This window comes from Chrysochloris asiatica, unplaced genomic scaffold (genome assembly GCF_000296735.1).
Source record: "Chrysochloris asiatica unplaced genomic scaffold, ChrAsi1.0 scaffold00015, whole genome shotgun sequence".
Taxonomy (NCBI): Eukaryota; Metazoa; Chordata; class Mammalia; order Afrosoricida; family Chrysochloridae; genus Chrysochloris; species Chrysochloris asiatica.
Genome location: NW_006408533.1, coordinates 18,018,949 through 18,037,531, shown reverse-complemented (window position 1 = coordinate 18,037,531; position 18,583 = coordinate 18,018,949). Strand labels below are relative to the sequence as shown.

The 18,583-nt window shown below is 41.8% G+C and overlaps 1 protein-coding gene across 3 annotated transcripts in view; it reads right to left on the bottom strand.

The window, feature by feature from the left end:
* Positions 1–18,583, bottom strand: part of FHOD3 (formin homology 2 domain containing 3) — a 633,930-nt gene that overhangs the window by 219,561 nt on the left and 395,786 nt on the right. For all 3 annotated transcript variants that reach the window (XM_006835080.1, XM_006835081.1, XM_006835079.1), the window contains exon 7: positions 6,655–6,766. In XM_006835080.1, the coding sequence (XP_006835143.1) occupies positions 6,655–6,766 (112 nt within the window). The remainder of the gene's footprint in view (positions 1–6,654; positions 6,767–18,583) is intronic.

Genomic DNA, 18,583 nt, shown 5'->3' with positions numbered 1-18,583 from the left:
CTGATGAAGATCAAAGAACACAGCCTTCTGTATGGATTACATCTCAATGTAAAGAAAACAAAAGTCCTCACCACTGGGCCAATAAACAATATTTTTATCAATGGAGAAAAGTTTGAAGTTGTCAAGGACTTCATTCTTCTGGGATCAACTACCAACACGCACAGAAGCAGCAGTCAAGAAATCAAACGATGTATTGCATTAGGCAAATTTGTTGCACAAGACCTTTTTCAAGTATTAAAGAGCAAAGATGTCAGCTTGAGGACTAAGGTACGCCTGACCCAAGCCATGGTATTTTCAAGAACCTCATATGCATGCAAAAGCTGGAGAGTGAATAAGGAAGACCATAGAAGAATTGATGCTTTTGAGTTATGGTGTTGGAGGAGAGTACTGAAAGTGCCATGGGTTGCCAAAAGAACCAATAGATCCATTTTGGAAGAAGTGCAGCCAGAGTGCTCCCTGGAGGCCAATATGTCCAACCTTTGTCTCTCATACTTTGGACATATTGTCAGGAGGGCCCAGTCGCTGGTAAGTCATGTTTGGTAAGGTGGAGGGTCAGAGAAAAAGAGGAAAACCCCCAACGAGATGCATTGGCCAAGTGGCAGCATCGATGGACTCAAGTGTGACAACAGTAGTGAGGTTGGCCCAGGATTGGGCAGTGTTTCGTTCTGCTGTGCATAGGATCACTATGGGTCGGTACCAACTTGATGGCACCTAACAACAACCACAACAATATAGTGATCCCGTATAAGGTTTCCAAGGAGTGACTGATGGGTTTGAAGCACTGACCTTGTGATTAGCAGCCCACTGCTGCACCAAGACTCCTGGCATCCAGTAGGTGCTCTATAAAAGGTCTGCTGGACAGTGACTGGAGATGTCCAAGAAGAGATGTAGAAGGTTAAGCTAGAGCACTGTTTTACAAGAGCCAAGAGGCAGATGCATGCAGTAAGAAAAAAGAAAGCAAGACAGAATAAACTTTTTTAAAGAGAAAAAAGTTTATATATAAAAGACTCTACACTCTTATGGATTGAATTGTGTCTCATCCTCCTAAATATGAGGAGGATTCAAAAAGTTCATGGAAAAATTCCATTCTCTTTTCATTCCATATAACAAAGTCACTAAGCCCCCAAAGTAGTAGAATGACTGGAGGCTGAGGAGACTCATCTGTGATAACATCTACTTTATGGGACTAGGGAGTTACACGAGAGAATTCATTTGTCATCTTTTCCTTCAGCACTGATGAAGTACAACAATCAAAAACACAAACCACTTGCTGTTGAGTCGATGCCAACTCACGGTGATCCCTTGTGTTGCAGAGTACAAACAGAGCGCCAAGTCTTTCTTCTCAGGCACCACTGGCTAGGTCTGAACCATTAACCTTTTGGTTAGTAGTCAAGTGCTTAATGGTTTGTATCACTCAGGTACTCTAGAAGAAGGCTTAACAGAATCATTATGTCTGCCCTTTTCCAACTATTTCCAACATTGGAGAGCAGGCTGTCTGAGAACAGAGCAGAGACTTTCTGTTATTGCTGATGTTTACAAAGAATCATCGAGCCAGTTCTGACTCATGAAACCTTTGTAGGGGTGTGGTGCTGTAGGATAAAGCACTGGACTACAAGGTCCATTTGAACCATAAGATCGGCGGTTTGAATTCACCAGCTGCTCCTTGGAAACCCTATATAGGGTCACTATGAGTCGGACTGACTCGATGTCACTTAACAACAAAAAATATTTTGGGGAGCAGAAAGCCTTATCTTTCTCCTGAAAAGTGACTGGTGGGTTCGAATCACCAAACTTGTGGTTAGTGATCCAGTGCTTAGCTGGTAGAGCCACCGTGCTCCTCTGTAAACACATAGTACTCAATAAATATTTGACAAATAAATGTGCTATGTATGAAAAATGATTTGCATGGAGTCTGCTACTTCACTCAAATATCAGAGGCCGTGTAATCATAATGGTTATTGGTGGTTCTGACGCCCAGGCTTACCCACAAGCCTCCCACACCGGCTCCACGCCAGTCTTCTTCCCACCAAACCACAGTCCATCTCTCTTAACCCAAGACACACATTTTTCTGTCTTCCTTCCCTCCTATGGTGCTGCATGTAGCCCAAGAAAAATAAGATCTCTAACATACCCTGGAGCTCCTTGAAGCACGTTCAGTGTCTTTCAGCATGATAGATAAACACACTAACCACATATACTTCTGCTATAAATAATCATGGCAATAGAGCTTGAGTTCTGTCAAACTCTTTAACTTCCACCATGCTTGGTGTGAACCTTACAGAGTGTTGTTACCCTTAAGCAGAAGCCAGAAACAGGACTGCTTGAAAAGAAGGCTGAATTTTTTTTCCCTATTAATCATGTGTGATACACATGTTTGAGAATTATGTCACATCTCATCACCTTATATTAGAATGAAAAATGGAACATCTTCAAAAGCAGCGCTGAATCAAATTAGTGTGACTCAAGATTTATGACTGAAGTTTCAAAGTCAATTCCTCAGTCTGGTCATATGCCCTACCCTGGGTCTGAGAGGTAAATCTGTCCAGTTATAAGGAAGGTCACTCTGCCCAAAGGAGCAGAAGGTGTTGAACCACTTTCAGGAGGGCCTTCACAGAGAAGATGGTCCGGAAAAGGAGTCTCTGATGAGTGTAAAATGATAAAGGCTCTCTCTCATAAGCTCCCATGAGTACTTACTGCCTCTCTCATTCACTACCAGTCTCCTCCACCTTAAAGGGAAAGTGACCTGCAGGCACAGCTAAAGAGAAGATAGAGCAGTCTATGTAGACCAGTATGATGCCATGCCAGCCCCAGAGACCACCATATTTTTATGCAAGTCATGTGCACATTATCATTTTTTTCTTCACGCTACACAACACAATGTGTATTAATTTCCTTCCTATGAGCCCTGTGCATGTTATTTACATGGGTATATTATATGTGAAAATGTATTACCTCAAGTCCATATTTTCACTCCGTCCAAAGTGCCAAATGCCTGGATTAAATGGGTGCATTTTTGTTTCATGCATTCACAAATATGTAACCCTGGTGGTGAAATGGCTAAGGAGTTGACAGCCAATCAAAAGGTTGGCAGTTCAAACCCTCCAGAAGCTCCGTGGGCGAAAGAGCCTAGCAATTCTCTCTCATAAATACTGTTGTTGTATGCAGTCGAGTTGGTTCTGACTCATGGCAACCCCATATAGGGTTTCCAAGAGTGTCTGGTAGACTTGAACTACCAACTTTTCAGCCCAGGGCTAATCTTACAGCGTCACATCTGGGCTCAGTTACAGCCTAGAAAAACTTTGGGGACAGCACTACTCTGTACCATCGGGTCACATGAGTTAACATCAACATCATGATGGTCTTTGAAATTACTTGGTGATACAAATGGTTAATGCACTCGGCTGTTAACTGAGAGACTGGACGTTTGTGTCCACCAGCAATGCCTCTTTAGGAAAGCCTGAAGATCTACTACCAAGAAATCATCCACTAAAAACCTTACAGAACATAGTTCTACTCTAACATCCACAGGGTCATCATGAATTGAAATTGACTCTGGTAACTGGTTTACCAGTTTCTGATGGACTTGGATCTCTTCCACCTTTGTCCCTGCTTCTTAACTGGTCCACTCTAGGCTAAAAAAGCAAATTGTCCACATTTGTAGAATGATGCTTCTGGTTAACCAATGTGTGCTTATAAAGCAGAGAAACTTGTTCTGGGACAATGTCTTTTGCATTAGGTGGTAATACATTTTGAGGGCTCATAGCTTCTTTGTTGGTCTGACTTAGTAATTCTTAAATCAGACCATTTTCCCCATCCAAAATGAATTCCTCTTTATTAAAAATAAGTCTATAATATGCAATTCTCCACTGCCACCATCCCAGAAGAATGCATCTATAGCCACTTTGAGGAGTAAGATTTATGGTTTATTTCTAAACTAGTGCATGAATGGACATGCTTGGTTTGCCTGCAGTCACCTCTGGCATCTCCACCTGCTCTCTCTTGAGAATTAGTTAGAGAGCTGCTTCCAGACCTGCTAGATGGAGCGCACCTGGAAATCATGTGGCTCTCTGCAGAACACCGTGACATATTTATAGATTTAACTTCATCATATGATTCAAGAACAATTTTACTAGTACTCAAATAGAATGATGTTATATGCATGCATTACATGGTCACAGCCAAGGCCACACATGTTCAAAAAGAAACATGCTGTCACACCACATATGATTAGCTATTTCTGAGTTTTTTCCATTAGTGTTATAGCTTTTTTTTCTTTTTTTAGCTGCTCGTGTTTAATATCAGACAGATGATAATATTTGCCAAAAGTTTAGGAAACCTTACAGGTGAAAATCAAAGTTGAGAAAACAATCCGTTTTATTCCCCCTAAAAACTGGGAAAAGATGGATAGTGTTTTTGTCTTGGTAGGGTGACTCAGGGTACTAGAAAGCCTGTGTCTAGGCTTATGGACAGAGCTTTAGGTATGGGATGCAAAGTCCTGGGCTTATTTCAAGGTCGCTTCTCTATCCCCATACAATACCCTTTATGAAATATGCAGTTCATTCAGGAAGGAAATTCTTGAGATCTCAGCTCAACGAAGCCCAAGGAAAACCCAAAGGTCCTTGGGAAGACTCCTTCCCAATTATGACAAGCATCCATGGGTTATGTGAAACTAAGGACTGCAAGACAAAGAGTCCATTAATTCTCCTAAAGTAACCCCCAGAGTTGGGGGATGGAGGATGAATCCTCCAAGGATACATGAGAGGATCTACCTTGGACTCCTGGTATGGCACCAGACTGCAAAGCCATTTTAAATTTAAGATCAGAGGTTCAAGCTCACCAGCTGCTCCTTGGAAACTCTATACAGGGTCGCTATGGGTTGGAATTGACTTGACGGCTCTTAACAGCAACAACAATACCTTGATGTCTTTCAAAACATCCATCTCTGGCTTTGGGAAAAGCCAGCTCTGGTTTCTGAGCCACTTGTGCATGGATGGATATGCAGTCTTCCTTAAGAATTCTCAGTTGGCCCCATTATCTATTCTTGACCATTAGGACGTTTCCATGTGGAATAAGATGACAACAGGTTGTGTTAGAAATAAACTTGGTCTAGTGAAGGATCTACCTCAAGACTCAGACCCTGACTGTTCACTAGGGGTTGTCCACCCCATACAGAGGCCTAGAGTGGCCTCTTAATATGCGCTAGGTGCTGATTATCTGTCTGTGTGTTTTAGAAAGGATGTGAGAACCCAGATTATGGTCCTGATTAGTTTTGGTGAATTTACAGCCAAATATTTTAAGTAGCTACTAAGCTGTTTTCTTTTGCCTTTGGATTCAAGTCTAGTTGGTCTCTAAGCAATTCATGAGTCAGAGCCACAAAAGGTTTGAATGAAAAGGGTGCTGTTAAGGCCCCTGATTTTTTTTGTCAGTTATTTCATGCACACGTACACATACATGAAGCAATAAGAACACCAACATGCTAACTGCAGTCTGTCTGGTTAGATTAGAGAAGATTTATGATTGTAATCTTTTATGATTCCCCCCCACCCCCAATTTTCTACAATCATAAAAAGAAAAGAAAAAAAAATCCAATCTTTGACTCTTTAATTCTTGTTGGTGACGAAAACAAACAAAAAGAAGTACCCAGCACTTTAGCTTCAGGCTTCACAATGCTAAAAGGGCCACCATTTATTGCCCAGTAACCCAAGCCCCAAACTCATTCTTGACCAAGGGGCACATGAGGAATTGAGAGGGTGTAGTGCAGACCAGGTAGGCCACTGGGGAACAGGTAAACAAGGGCTGGATGGTGAAGGGGAAAGGGTTTGGATTTCATCCTATAAGCACTAGGATGCCGTTGGGAAGTGATAGGGAAGTTATACGGGGTTTTAGAACATCTAATAGCAGGTCCAGAGTAGCACTGTGGGGTATAAAGGGGTTACGCCAGGTGCAACTCAATCAAGGCCCCAAACAGTGGGAGAAATGGGATGGAGGGAAGGAAGGGGTAAGGTTCAAGGAATGCCTAGGGGTCCGAATCAGCAGAGCATATTGAAGTGAGGAGAGGAAGGAAGCTGACTCCAGACAAGATGAGGAAAACAGGAGAAGGAACACGTTCCAGGTGGTGGGGGCTAAGGCTAGAGGATAAAGATACGTTCAGTTTTTCATTTGTCCTCTGTAAATCCAAGACTGCTTTCCTTTAATTGTCAAATCACATTCTGTCCCTAGTGTTTGTAAACATCCACTCCTCACTTACCAACATGGTGAGGCTCCAGAGACCAGGCCATAATGTGAAAATGGAGGATGACCACATCAGATGACCACAAAATGCCCACGTCATCACATAACTGCCACATTACATCATTACATAAGTGTCAAACAAAGAAACTTACAGTGACTCCTGTGTTTCAGAGTAGAACTGTACTCTATAGGGGCTTCAGTGATTGTGATCTTTAGGAACTAGATCACCACTATACCTCTCTGGGTAGACTTGAACCACCACCCTTTCAGTTAGTAGCTGAGTCCTTAATCATTTGTGCTGACCAAGAACTCCATAAGGAATGAAACAGCCACTTAATTCTGTCTTAAACACATGAAAAGTAACAACTTTCCTACATAAGACATTTTATCTTGATGAAAAAAGTGGGGGTAGGGACTACTCACCTCTTTTTGAGTCAACAGCAGAGACAGCCTGGATTAAAAGAGGTGCATTGGACTCGGAGTACTCCACAAAGACAAGCAGCAGCTTCAGGGCTGTCTTCACCACCAGACGGAACTGGGAAAAAACCATTGAAATCATCAGGTGCTGCATACGGCCTTGGACATTGGCAAAAATGGTCCTCCAAACGGTCTCAGGCACCTAAAGCTTAGTGTGACCTTGGCACTCTTCTTAGTGGTTTACAGATTCCCTTATCAGGTCCTTACCGGAACTGAGGAGGGAGGGACTATTATACATCTATTGTATAATTGATCAGGAAATCAAGTCACAAAATAACAAGCCCAGATCACACAGCTAGTAAGAAATAGCCGTAGAATTTAAAGCAATGGCATTTGAACCTAACCCCTCAATGATCACATTCCTTATTTTCCTGTAAGAAAACAAGCACAAGGCCCCACAGCTAATTCAGGATATGCAGGAACATGAACCATGTCCCTATTAAGCAAAAAATGCTCCCCAGGACCTTAAAACCCATACCCATTGGGCCCAGGACTCAGCATTTGTAGGGTATTACATATAACACACAGTCCAGAGGCCTTCCTTCACACAGCTGCATGGCGGTCCCATGCCATAAACTCGCACATGGAGGACACAGGTTACTCACCCCCAGGTCACCCAGCTCTGTCAGATTAAGTTCCCAACTTCCCAACTGAAGTTGCTACAGAGTCCTAATTCCAGCTCAGCTCACTCTGGAGCTGCCATAGCCTTAGGATTTTCCAGGTCTGCTTCTTCTCTATGCCCCCAGGTACTCTGCAACCCTTTTCCCATGGTCCCTCTTCCCTTGACCCCACTTCTCTCCAGAGAACTTTGTGGCAGAGATGGCATCCTGATGATTCAGCCCCATCCTCTTCAAAAAACAGACATACTATCTCCATAAATGGGTAAATCCTGCTGGCCTTAGGCTACACGTCCCACTCTAGGACTTTGCTTGTAGGTGTTACTGCCACTCACCAGCAGTAAGTCTTTCAAGTAGAAGAATCAGTTTCTGTTGGCTCAACTCCAACTCATTCATGGTGACCCCATGGGTTTCATTGTAGGCCAATGCTCCATAGGGTTTTCAGTAGCTGATATTTCAGAAGTAGATCACCAGACCTTGTTTTCAAGGTATCCAAGGGTGAATTTAAAACACTAACCTTTTGGCTAGGACCCAAGTCTGTTAACCATTTGTACCACCAGGAATTCCTACTTTAATTGTGTGTGTGTATGTGTGTGTTTGGTGTCCTGGTGTGGTGCTGTGGGTTAATGTGCCAGATTGCAAATCCATTTGCACTGCAAGGTCGGCAGTTCAAGATCACCAACTGCTCCTCGGAAACCTTATATAGGGTCACTATGGGTCGGAACTGACTTGATGGCACTTAACAACAACAATAACGTGTGTGTTTATTTGCATTGTATCTGCAGGGTCTAGAACTGTGTTTGGCACAGGGTGGGTGTTCTGTGAGTGATGTTTGTTCACTGAGTGACAGAATGACTAGGTCAATAAATTAATGAAAAGTTAACCACCTGCTTAGCTTCCAAGGCCATGGCTGTGGAGAACCATGTCTGGACTCTTCATTGGTTCTGAAACTCAAAGAGGACTTAGAGCTTCCTGGAGGCATCTGTCCACTTCCAGGTGTCAGGGACAATGTGTATCCTTAACTGGTAATTTGGGGAACCGCTTAAAACCACTACCTATCCAAAGACATTTCTCTAAAGCCATGTGAAGACCCCTGGCCCTTTCCTTCTGTCATACTTACCTAGCAATTATCTATCCTTGATTCCACACCTCTTTCGAAGAGTGTCCTGGTTCTTAGCTCCTTGTTTTTTAAGGAAAACTTTTCAAGGAATTGCTATACATTCCATGACTCTACTTCCTCACATCCCCACTGACACCTCATCCTAATCCAATGGGGCTTGTCAACATGACTTAAACTGCTCTTGTCCAGGTCATCTAACATACTGGTTATTTCTTTCTGTCCATTTTAGCTCAATTCCTCAGCATCACATGAGATAACTAACTGCTTCATCCAGAAACACTTTTCCTCTCACCATGTCTCCTACCTCACAGTCTCCTACCTCAGAATGCAGAATCTCTAAGCGTGGAAAGGCTTCAGAGTTCGAGTTCTCTTTCCACAGAGTCTTTCTAGGTGAGATCATTCAGTCTCTTAGTTTTAAATTCAATATATGACCCAATGCTAAGTGTTTCTTTCCAGGCCAGATCAAACTCTTGAGCCAGGTGGTCATATATCCATCTGACTCATGGCATCTCCACTTGGATGCCAACAAGCACCCCAAAGACAGTACAACCAAAGTAGAGCTCTTGCTCTTGACTCATGCTCATGCCATTCCACCTACCATTCCCAACCAGTCCCTTCCTGTCTCCCCATCTCAGCAGAGGGCATCACTACCCACTGAGGTATAGTGACACCAACCCTGTTTCCCTGTTTCTCACAACAAATCTAGCTGCTATGCTGTCAGAACTTCCTATAAGACCTCTCCTGAATCTATCCACCTCTTCATCTTTCCTATCTTGGACTACACCATGATGAACTTCCAAGTGCCCAGTGCCTTGCACACCCTGCTGCAGTGTACCACCAGATTGTTGCCAGAGTGAATAGAGCATTCTCCTGCTTTCAACCCATCAATGATGCCCCCGTCACACTCAGGATAAAATACAATTTGTAAAGAGTTTACATCCTGGCCAGCCAAGCTCTCTGCCTTCCTTTTTGCCACTCTGCCCCTTGCCTGGTTTGCTCCAACCACCTAGGTTTTGTTAGTGGTATGAGTACAGGCCGTCACCGGCTAAAGAACAGGATTTGTTTCCATGTCTTGACGAACTCATAGGTGAGTCGGAACAGGCTCACTCAGTTCTTAGTGCAAGAAGCTCTGTTACAGGAAAGGGATCGTTTCTCTGCACACTGCAGTGACGACAGTGTCACAGATTAAGAAAAGATACATAGACCAGTATTCTATATATTCTATTACAAATGGAATTAACTTAAACCTGCCAATCACACCACAGGAAAAAGATAAGGGAGTCTGCTTCCTTAAAGATTTACACCCTGAAAACTCTATGGGGCAGTCCCACTCTCCTGCAGGGTCATTAAGGGTCAGAATAAACTCAACAGCAGTGGGTCTGATTTTTGGGTTTAGTGCTAAAACAAACAAACAAACAAATAAACAAACAAACTGTTGAAGCCTTTTCAGTGATTTAAAACCTGAACATGCAGCAAGCGAAGAAGATTTTGATGAACAATTTGTTAAAAGTATGGGTTGATAGCAGTGGGTTTGGGATATTTAGGTGTTAGTTCAATTGTTCTAAAGTGAGGGCAAATTTATATAACATTAAAGGGCAAGTCCGAGTTATCCATAAATTAGACATTGGTAACCTGGGGACTACATGTACGGGCTTTTCAATATACTGATGATTCCTGTTCATGATGCTGGGCCTTCTCGTGGGCTATTCCCTCTTTTGGGAACACATTTTCTGTGGCTCTTCCCAGGACTGGCCTTCCCATCCTTCAGGTCTTAGAAATTTCTCCTCATCAGAAATGTCTTCCCTGATGACTTTATCCAAAGAAGTCCGTTGGCCACCATTTTAGTTGTGAGGTGCATTCAAGTTGGTTAGGACTCATGGAGACCCTAAACACAACAGAAGGATACACTGCCTGTCCTGCACCATCTTCACAATTGTTACATTTTGAGCCCACTGTTGCTGCCACTGTATCAGTTCATCTCATTGTGGGTCTTCTTTTTTGACTGACCATCCACTTTACCAAGTATGATGTCCTTCTCCAGAGACTAGTCCCTCCTGATAATGTGCCCAAAGAATGAGACACAAAATCTCACCATTCTTGCTTCTAAAAAGCCTTCTGGCTACCCTTCCAAGACAGATTAGATTTGTTTTTCCTTTTGAAAGTCCAAGGTACTTTCAATGTTTTTCTACAATGTCATAATTCCAAAGTATCAATTCTTCTATGCTCTTCCTTATTCTTTGTCCAATTTTCACATCATATTAGACAACTGAAAAGACCAGGACTTAGGTCAGGTGTACATTAGCGCTCAAAGTGACATCTTTGTTGTTTAATACTTTAAAGAGATCTTGTGCAGCAGATGTGTCTAATGCAATATGCTATTTGATTTCTTGACTGCTGCTTCCATGAGTGCTGACAGTGAATTCAAGCAACTTCAAATAATGTAGGGGTTACGAATCGGGCTGCTTACCTGAAAGTCGGCAGTTCAAAACTACTAGCTGTTCCGTGGGAGAAAGATGAGGCTGCTTTCTGCTCCCATAAAGATTTACAGCCTTGGAAACCCTGTGCAGGGTCACTATGAGTTGGAATCGACTCTACAGTACTTAACCACAACACAACATGTGGTTTAAAACCAGGAGACGTGTGGATCAGGGTTGTACCTTTTTACCATACTTATTCAATTTGTATGTTGAGTAAATAATCCGAGAAACTGGACTGAGAGCATGGCATCAAGATTGGAGGAAAACTAATGAACCACGTGTGATGTACATACATACCAGCTTGCTTGCTAAAAGCAAAGAGAACTTGAAGCACTTACTGATAAAGATTGAAGACAATAGCCTTCAATATGGACTACACCTCAACATAAAGAAGAAAGACAAAAGTCCTGAAACTGGACCAATAATAACATCATAATTGAAAATATTGAAATTGCCAATAATTTCATTTTACTTGGATCACAACCAATAATCACAATCATAACAGCATCAGTCAAGAAATCATCTATTTCACTGGGTAAACCTACTGCAAAAGAACTCTTTAAAAGTGCTCAACAGCAATGATGGTCCTTTGAGGACTAAGGTACACCTGACCCAAGCCATAGTATTTTCAATCACTTCATACACATGTGAAAGCTGGATAATGAATACGAAAGACTGAAGAAAAATTACTTTGAGTTGTGGTGTTGGTGAAGTATACTGACTATATATCAGGACTGCCAGAACAGGTACCAAATCTGTTTTGGAAAAACTACAGCTAGAATGGTCTTTAGAAGCAAGGATGGTGAGACTTTGTGTCTCATGCACTTAAGATACGTTATCAGGAGGGACTAGTCCCTGGGGAAGGACATCATGCTTGGTAAAGTAGGGGTCAGTGCAAAAGAAGAAGACCCTCAAGGAGACAGAAAGAAATGGTGGCTAAAGCAATGGGCTCAAAACCAGCCAAAATTATAAGACTAGCAAAGGACTGGGGAGTGTTTTGCTCTGTTGTACATGGGGCCGCTATGTGTCAGAACCAACTCAACAGCAGCTAGGTCAATAACAACAACACTAGAAATGACATTCTTCAGAGGACTGCATACTCTTTACAGGGGTTTCACCCTAACTCCATTCCCGCATTTGGCCCTCTGTGTACTAACTAGAAACAGAGTGAATTCCAGAGTGTTTTTCTTAACACCTACAAGTTGGGGGCAGAGGAAAGGGAGCAAGGTATGTCATAATGAGTTGCACTATCTTTGTGAATTTGAGCTGAAGACATTTCTTCAAGTAAACAAAAAACCCAGCAAGCCTAGGCCTGGCTACTTCTTAGTGGGTGGACTGTTATTATGTGGTTTAAGCCTACAAAATGCTTCCTGGCAAAGAACCTGGCTACTGCCCAGCCCCTTCCCCCATTGGCTGGTTTCAGCATTGACCCCTTTATGCCCATCACACAGAGGTTCCTTCTGAACATCTCTGTGGTCACAGGTCTTGGAAGTCAGGGTCCCCGGTACTCAGAATCCCCAGGCTCTTTCCCTTAAGAGGCTCTCTAATTAAGAAAGCACAGTTTTCTAGCAAAGCCTCCTTTTTCTCTTGGTCTCAACATGTCTGTTCATGTCTCCATTCCCTTTGTTATAAAAAAGCTCCATTTAGAGTTCTCTTTGGTATTGGAATTTTATCTTTAAAAAAAAAAAAAAAAAATCCCCAAACTCTTCTGAGTTATGATTTTAGATTTCCATGACTCTGACTCCTATTGAATCTAAGTTTATGATTATGTACTTTTGGAAGTTTACTGTGTAAAATAAACATAGTAGATATAAACTACCTTATGGAAAAAAAGAGAGCATTCAAACATTAATTTTATGGAAATATGTGGTACTAATTACAAGCATGTTCTAACTAATCATTCACATATATCCTCATCAGAAACACCTTCTTAGCATTACTGTACAGAAATAAAAGTAACCAAAGTACACTAACTTCAAAAAACTTCTACAGTAAATTTTCATGTATCCAGAAATCACTTCAATTGATGTCCTCGAGTATCTAGAATGCTGTTAAAAACCCTCCAAAACTTTGAAGCAGCCACAGCGAGGGCCATGTGCCAGTCCTTCCAGCTTCAAACATGCTGCTTACCTAAAAGTTCTTAAAAACCTTCACTTGGTGCCACTAGCATTTATTTTGTCATTGTCAGTTGCCATCAACTTATAGTGAGCCCATGTATAACAAAATGCTGCCTCGTCTGTGCCAACTCACAGTTGTTGGCATGTTTAAGTCCATCGGATAATTTCCTCTCCTGATTCATAGGGTTAATTTTCAGAAGTAGATCACTAGCCCTTTCTTCTTAATCTGGAAACTGCTGAAACATATCCACCACTGGCAACCCTGCTGGTATTTGAAATATTGGTGGCACAGCTTCCAGCATCATAGCAAAACATAAGCCAGCACAATACAACAAATTGATAGACAAAGTCTGAGAGGAGAGTTATCTTCTATCGAGAGACCTGGTTCACATTCCGAGAGGAGGAACACCAGAAGGCAGCAACGGAGCAAGCCTGAGAGGCAGGGTCCCAATGGAGCCAAGACTGAAGGTCACAAGTGAAAAGGATGCTCAGGAGACACTTCAGTGCGTGGCTTAGCCACTGGTGGCTTCTCAGAGTCACAACTGGCCGAATGCCACTCCCACGTGAATTGTCTAGTTCTCAGCTTGGCTTGGTACCTCTTCATGTTATAATCAATGGCTATGGGCTCAGACAGCTGTCTACCGTCTGTCTCTGAGAGAAAATCATTAAGAATTGATTTTCATTCTTATATAGCATCTGATCAATAAGGCAAACCATCATAAAACATTTAAACAGGTGTACATGGCCATGAAGAAGTTAATGAAAGCAATCGATGGTCCTAAGATGGCAGGAGCTCACTTGGAAGGAGGAATCCCTCACCTCTGAAAGTTCTGAAGGGCCACTAGCGATGGTTACTGTAGGAGGAAATCAAAACCTGGATAAGGTAAACTGACTGAGCCCACATAAGGTCTCCTCCAATCCTGAGAGTCTCTTGTCAAGTCCATTTTGATTCACAATGCTCCCATGTATGTCAGAGTAGAGTTATGCTCCACAGGGTTTCCTGTGGCTAATTTGCCAGAAGTACATCACATCTCTGGGTGGGCTACAACTGCCCACCTTTCTATTAGTCACCAAGAGCATTAACCATTTGTATGGATAGGAAATATCCATGAGTGCATGGATAGGAAATACCAGTATTCTATTTGAATTCTGTCCAGTATGATAAAGGAAGAAAAATATGCTTTATGGTATTCTAAGACAGGACCTAAGCATAGTAATCAAGAGGAATATGAGACGGTCATATTCTTGTATGCAGAGGAGGGAAGAGGAAGTTTTAGAAGTATTTAGTACTTAAAGAACAAAGTGATTGTTGGGCTGACTTTGGTTTTTTGCTGGAACTATTGTTTTGAGTTTCATTTGCTTCTCAGCATAAATAGAGGTCAGGAACTTTCAGAAGAAGAGAGATGCCTGTTGACCTGGGGAAGTAACATTTTTCATGTTGAGCCTCAGCCCAGTGGTGACCTCGGGATTCCATAAATAACTCAGGGCTCCAATGTCACTTCTGTGGCTGGTGGCAGGAAGGGTAGCAGGATGATGTCCGTATAGTGCTTTATCTCTTGTTTTCTTTGTTCATTTTTTTCAGGCTAACCCACAGGGAAAGTGAGGAGTAAGCCTGTGCAGGACCCCAACATCTAGGGTTTAGATCAAATGGAATCACCAGATGTTTGGGAAAGGAATAAAAGATAATTTCTCAAGAATTTTACACTTAAAAGCAAATTGGACATCTCTTCATGTCTTATTGTACTTAGGAAAATACAGTGACTCTACTTAGCAGGTCAAATATGCTGCTCATTAAGTAGAAAGAGAAGTATTCCAAAAAACCATCAAATTCCTACTCCTCTCCTAAAAATTCAACAACCATAAAAAGACAACAATTTCCAAACCTCAGGATTTAAATTACAAAGGGGGTCATAAAGACACATTTCATTCTACTTGTTTTGTTTTCCATTCAAAATGTATAAATACATGTTGTATAAATGGATACTGGTTATTAAAACTCAATCAGAAATTGGTACAATAACTTGAAAAGCTTTGCCACATTGTATAAACGCTTACCAGCACTTTAGAATGTACTGGCTACCTTAAAAAAAAAAAAAAAAAAAGATGAAAAAGGTTTCAAACTTATCTTTAAGAACATCTTATTGAAGACTTTAGTCTACTGGCATACACCTAAGCTCAGAATTTTTCACACAAAATTCAGAATGAATCCTAAAGTCTTTGCAAAAGATTATTAACGGTCCAGTCAATATCTTAGATGCCAAATACCTCCTCCCAACCTCTATGAGTTTCTTGACAAAATAAGGTGGTCTTACAACAAACAAAGTATGAGTTCAATCCTACTACCTGAGTGTAGAACTCTGGGCTTTGGTTCGTAGATATCACTGGGGGAAGAGCACAGAAACCAGGGTTGATGCATCTGAAAGGACAGCAAGTTCCCTAAACCAAACCCACATGCTATGGTGTTAAGACCTAATGGTTAACCTGCTTATGATCTGGTGCAAACTTCAGAAAGGGAACTGACTTTGTGATTGATATAGTCGAGTGTGAGGCTGGGAACTCTCTGTGTTTTCACTATTTGTGGTGGTGGTGTGCCATTGCATTGATTCGGACTCATAGGGAACTGCCCTGTAGGGTTTCCACGGCTGTCCTATTTATGGGAGCACATTGCCAAATCCTACAGAGCTGCTGATGGGTAGGAACTGCCAACACTTTAGCTAGCTATTGAGCACTCAACATTTAACCACAACTCCTTTTTAACTATTGAGTGGATAAGAAATCTTGAAGAATATAAAAGACAGCAGGCTATTTAAAATCACTGAAATAAATAGTAACATTATAAATAATACCACAGACTGGCATTTTCTTCTAGTGAGATAAAATTCTGAAGTTTAGCTGGAGTTTTCTTTTCTTTCTTTAAAAAAGCTTTTATTGTGAATTGAGTGGTACTTTACATGGGAGAACATTAGTCTTGCACTTATCCTATTGTATTTCATTTGATTGCAATGATTATAATCCCCTCCGTGCATCATCATTCAAAAGAATTTGCTTCTATCCCCTCATTTCTTTGTTTTCAGTTTTTTATGTACACAAAACATTCAGGAATATATAATCATTCGAACAATCAAAGGCTACATTCTCCAAGCCGGCCTCCTGGCCACCAGCACACAGCCCTTCTCTTTCCATGAGTCTAGAGTCCTCAGCTGCTCTATCTTTCCACGTCATCATGTCTGCCTCAATGTCTGGTGTCACTGCTTCTCTGGATAGAGTCCCAGATTCTGCTCATGCTCTTCTCCCTTGATGGTCCTAGGGTCTTCTGTTCCTAGAATGTAAGATTAACTACTCCCCCTTTATGTTAAAAAAACTTCTACCTTTACAGTTGTGACAATCGTAATTAGTCATGATAACAATTATTCACTACTAAATCATAAGAATCTTATCCCCATATCTCCTTTTACCAGACCCGTCTGTTGTTGTTGTTGTTATGTGCCGTGGAGTCGGAACCGACTCATAGCGACCCTGTACAGGGTTTCCGAGGGTGTAAATCTTTACGGGAGTAGAAAGCCTCATCTTTCTCCCGCGGAGCGGCTGGTAGTTTCGAACTGCTGACCTTGCGGTTCACAGCCCAAGTCGTAACCACTACGCTACCAGAGCTCCTTACCAGACCCGTCTAGACAAGATGAAAACTATTCAGTGGGGATTCTACTTTCTCTGGCATACTCTGAAACTAAACTACCTCTTGAAAACTTGTAAGCTAGTCACTTCATGCCTTTATAGGAGCCCCCTCCCACCCCGATTTAAGGTAGCCAATGTATAAGTTGCCCGTTACTATCAACTCTGTGTACAGACGGGATAGGTTTGATCCTTGATGGGAAGACTCCTTCCCTCACAGTTTGTGTTTTGTGCTACTACATCCATGATTATATGTCCAATTCATGAAACTGTACCAATTTACACTTGTTTCCTTTATCAAATGTCTTTATTTTCCTCTAGTCGAGTATGATCATCAAGTCATCAAAGCCAGGTCAAGTGGGTATTATCTGCAAGTTTGGGCATTCTTATGTTTCTTCCCTCACTTCATATCAGCTGGATGCTTCATTCTCAGCTACAGCCCTCTGTAGCTATGTCCTTGTCCATGGGCTCAAGAGTCCCCAGTTAATGCCAAACTTTGGACCAACCAGCCCTTCCTCTTCTCTCTCTCATCTCCAATTCGATGGTAATCCATGGAATGTGTAGAGCTCAGCCCATATCTACATTGCTACCTTTCCCCCACTTCCACTTAGCAGTAGACCAACATGGTTGCCAGCAAGCTTAAATGACTGTTTGTGTGTTTCCTTTGAATTTCAGTCTTGGTGGGGTGGAGTTTTTTTTTTTAAAGAGCAATGAATAAAGGTGGAGAAGACCAGACAATGTCCATTTTATTAACTTCCTATTATGATATTCAAGGTAATTACGAAGTGTTACCTGATTGTTGTTGTTGTTAGGCGCCATTGAGTCAGTACCGACTCATAGAGACCTTATGCATAGCAGAATGAAACATTGCCTGATCCTGGGCCAACCTAACTACTGTTGCCATGCTTAAGTCCATCGATACTGCCACTTGGCCAATCCATCTCGTTGGGGGTCTTCCTCTTTTTCTCTGACCCTCCACCCTACCAAACATGATATCTTTTCCAGGAACTGGTCCCTCCTGACAATATGTCCGAAGTATGAGAGACGAAGATTGGCCATCCTGGTCTCGAAGTAGCACTCTGGCTACACTTCTTCCAACACAGATCTGCTGGTACTTTTGGCAGCCCATGACACTTTCAATATTCTCCTCCAAAACCATAACTCAAAAGCATCAATTCTTCTATGGTCTTCCTTATTCACTGTCCAGCTTTCGCATGCATATGAAGTTCTTGAAAATACCAAGGCTTGGATCAGGCACACCTTAGTCCTCAAACTGACATCTTTGCTCTTCAACACTTTAAAAAGGTCTTGTGCAGCAAAATTTGCCTAATGCAATACATCGTTTGATTTCTTGATTGCTGCTTCAGTGTTGATAGTTGATCCAAGAAGAACGAAGTCCTTGACAACTTCAATCTTTTCTCCATTGAAAAAGAATGTTGTTTATTGGTCCAGTGATGAGGATTGTTGTTTTCTTTACATTGAGATGTAATTCATACCGAATTTCTTTGTTATTTGATCTTCATCAGTAAATGTTTTAAGTCCTCTTCACCTTCAGCAAGCAAGGTAGTATCATCTGCATATTGCAGGTTGTTACTGAGTCTTCCTCCAATCCTGATGCCATGTTTTTCTTCATAGAACCCAGCTTCTTGGATTATTTCCTTGGCATACAGGTTGAATAAGTATAGTGAAAGAATAAACCTTGTCGCACACCTTTCTTAATTTTAAACCATTCAGTTTTCCGATCTTCTGTTCTAACAACTGCTTCTTGGTCCATGTAGAGATTCCTCATGAGCACAATTAAGTGTTTCGGAATACTCATACTTCGCAATGTTGTCCATAGCTTGTCATGATCCACACTTTCAAAAGCCTTTGCAT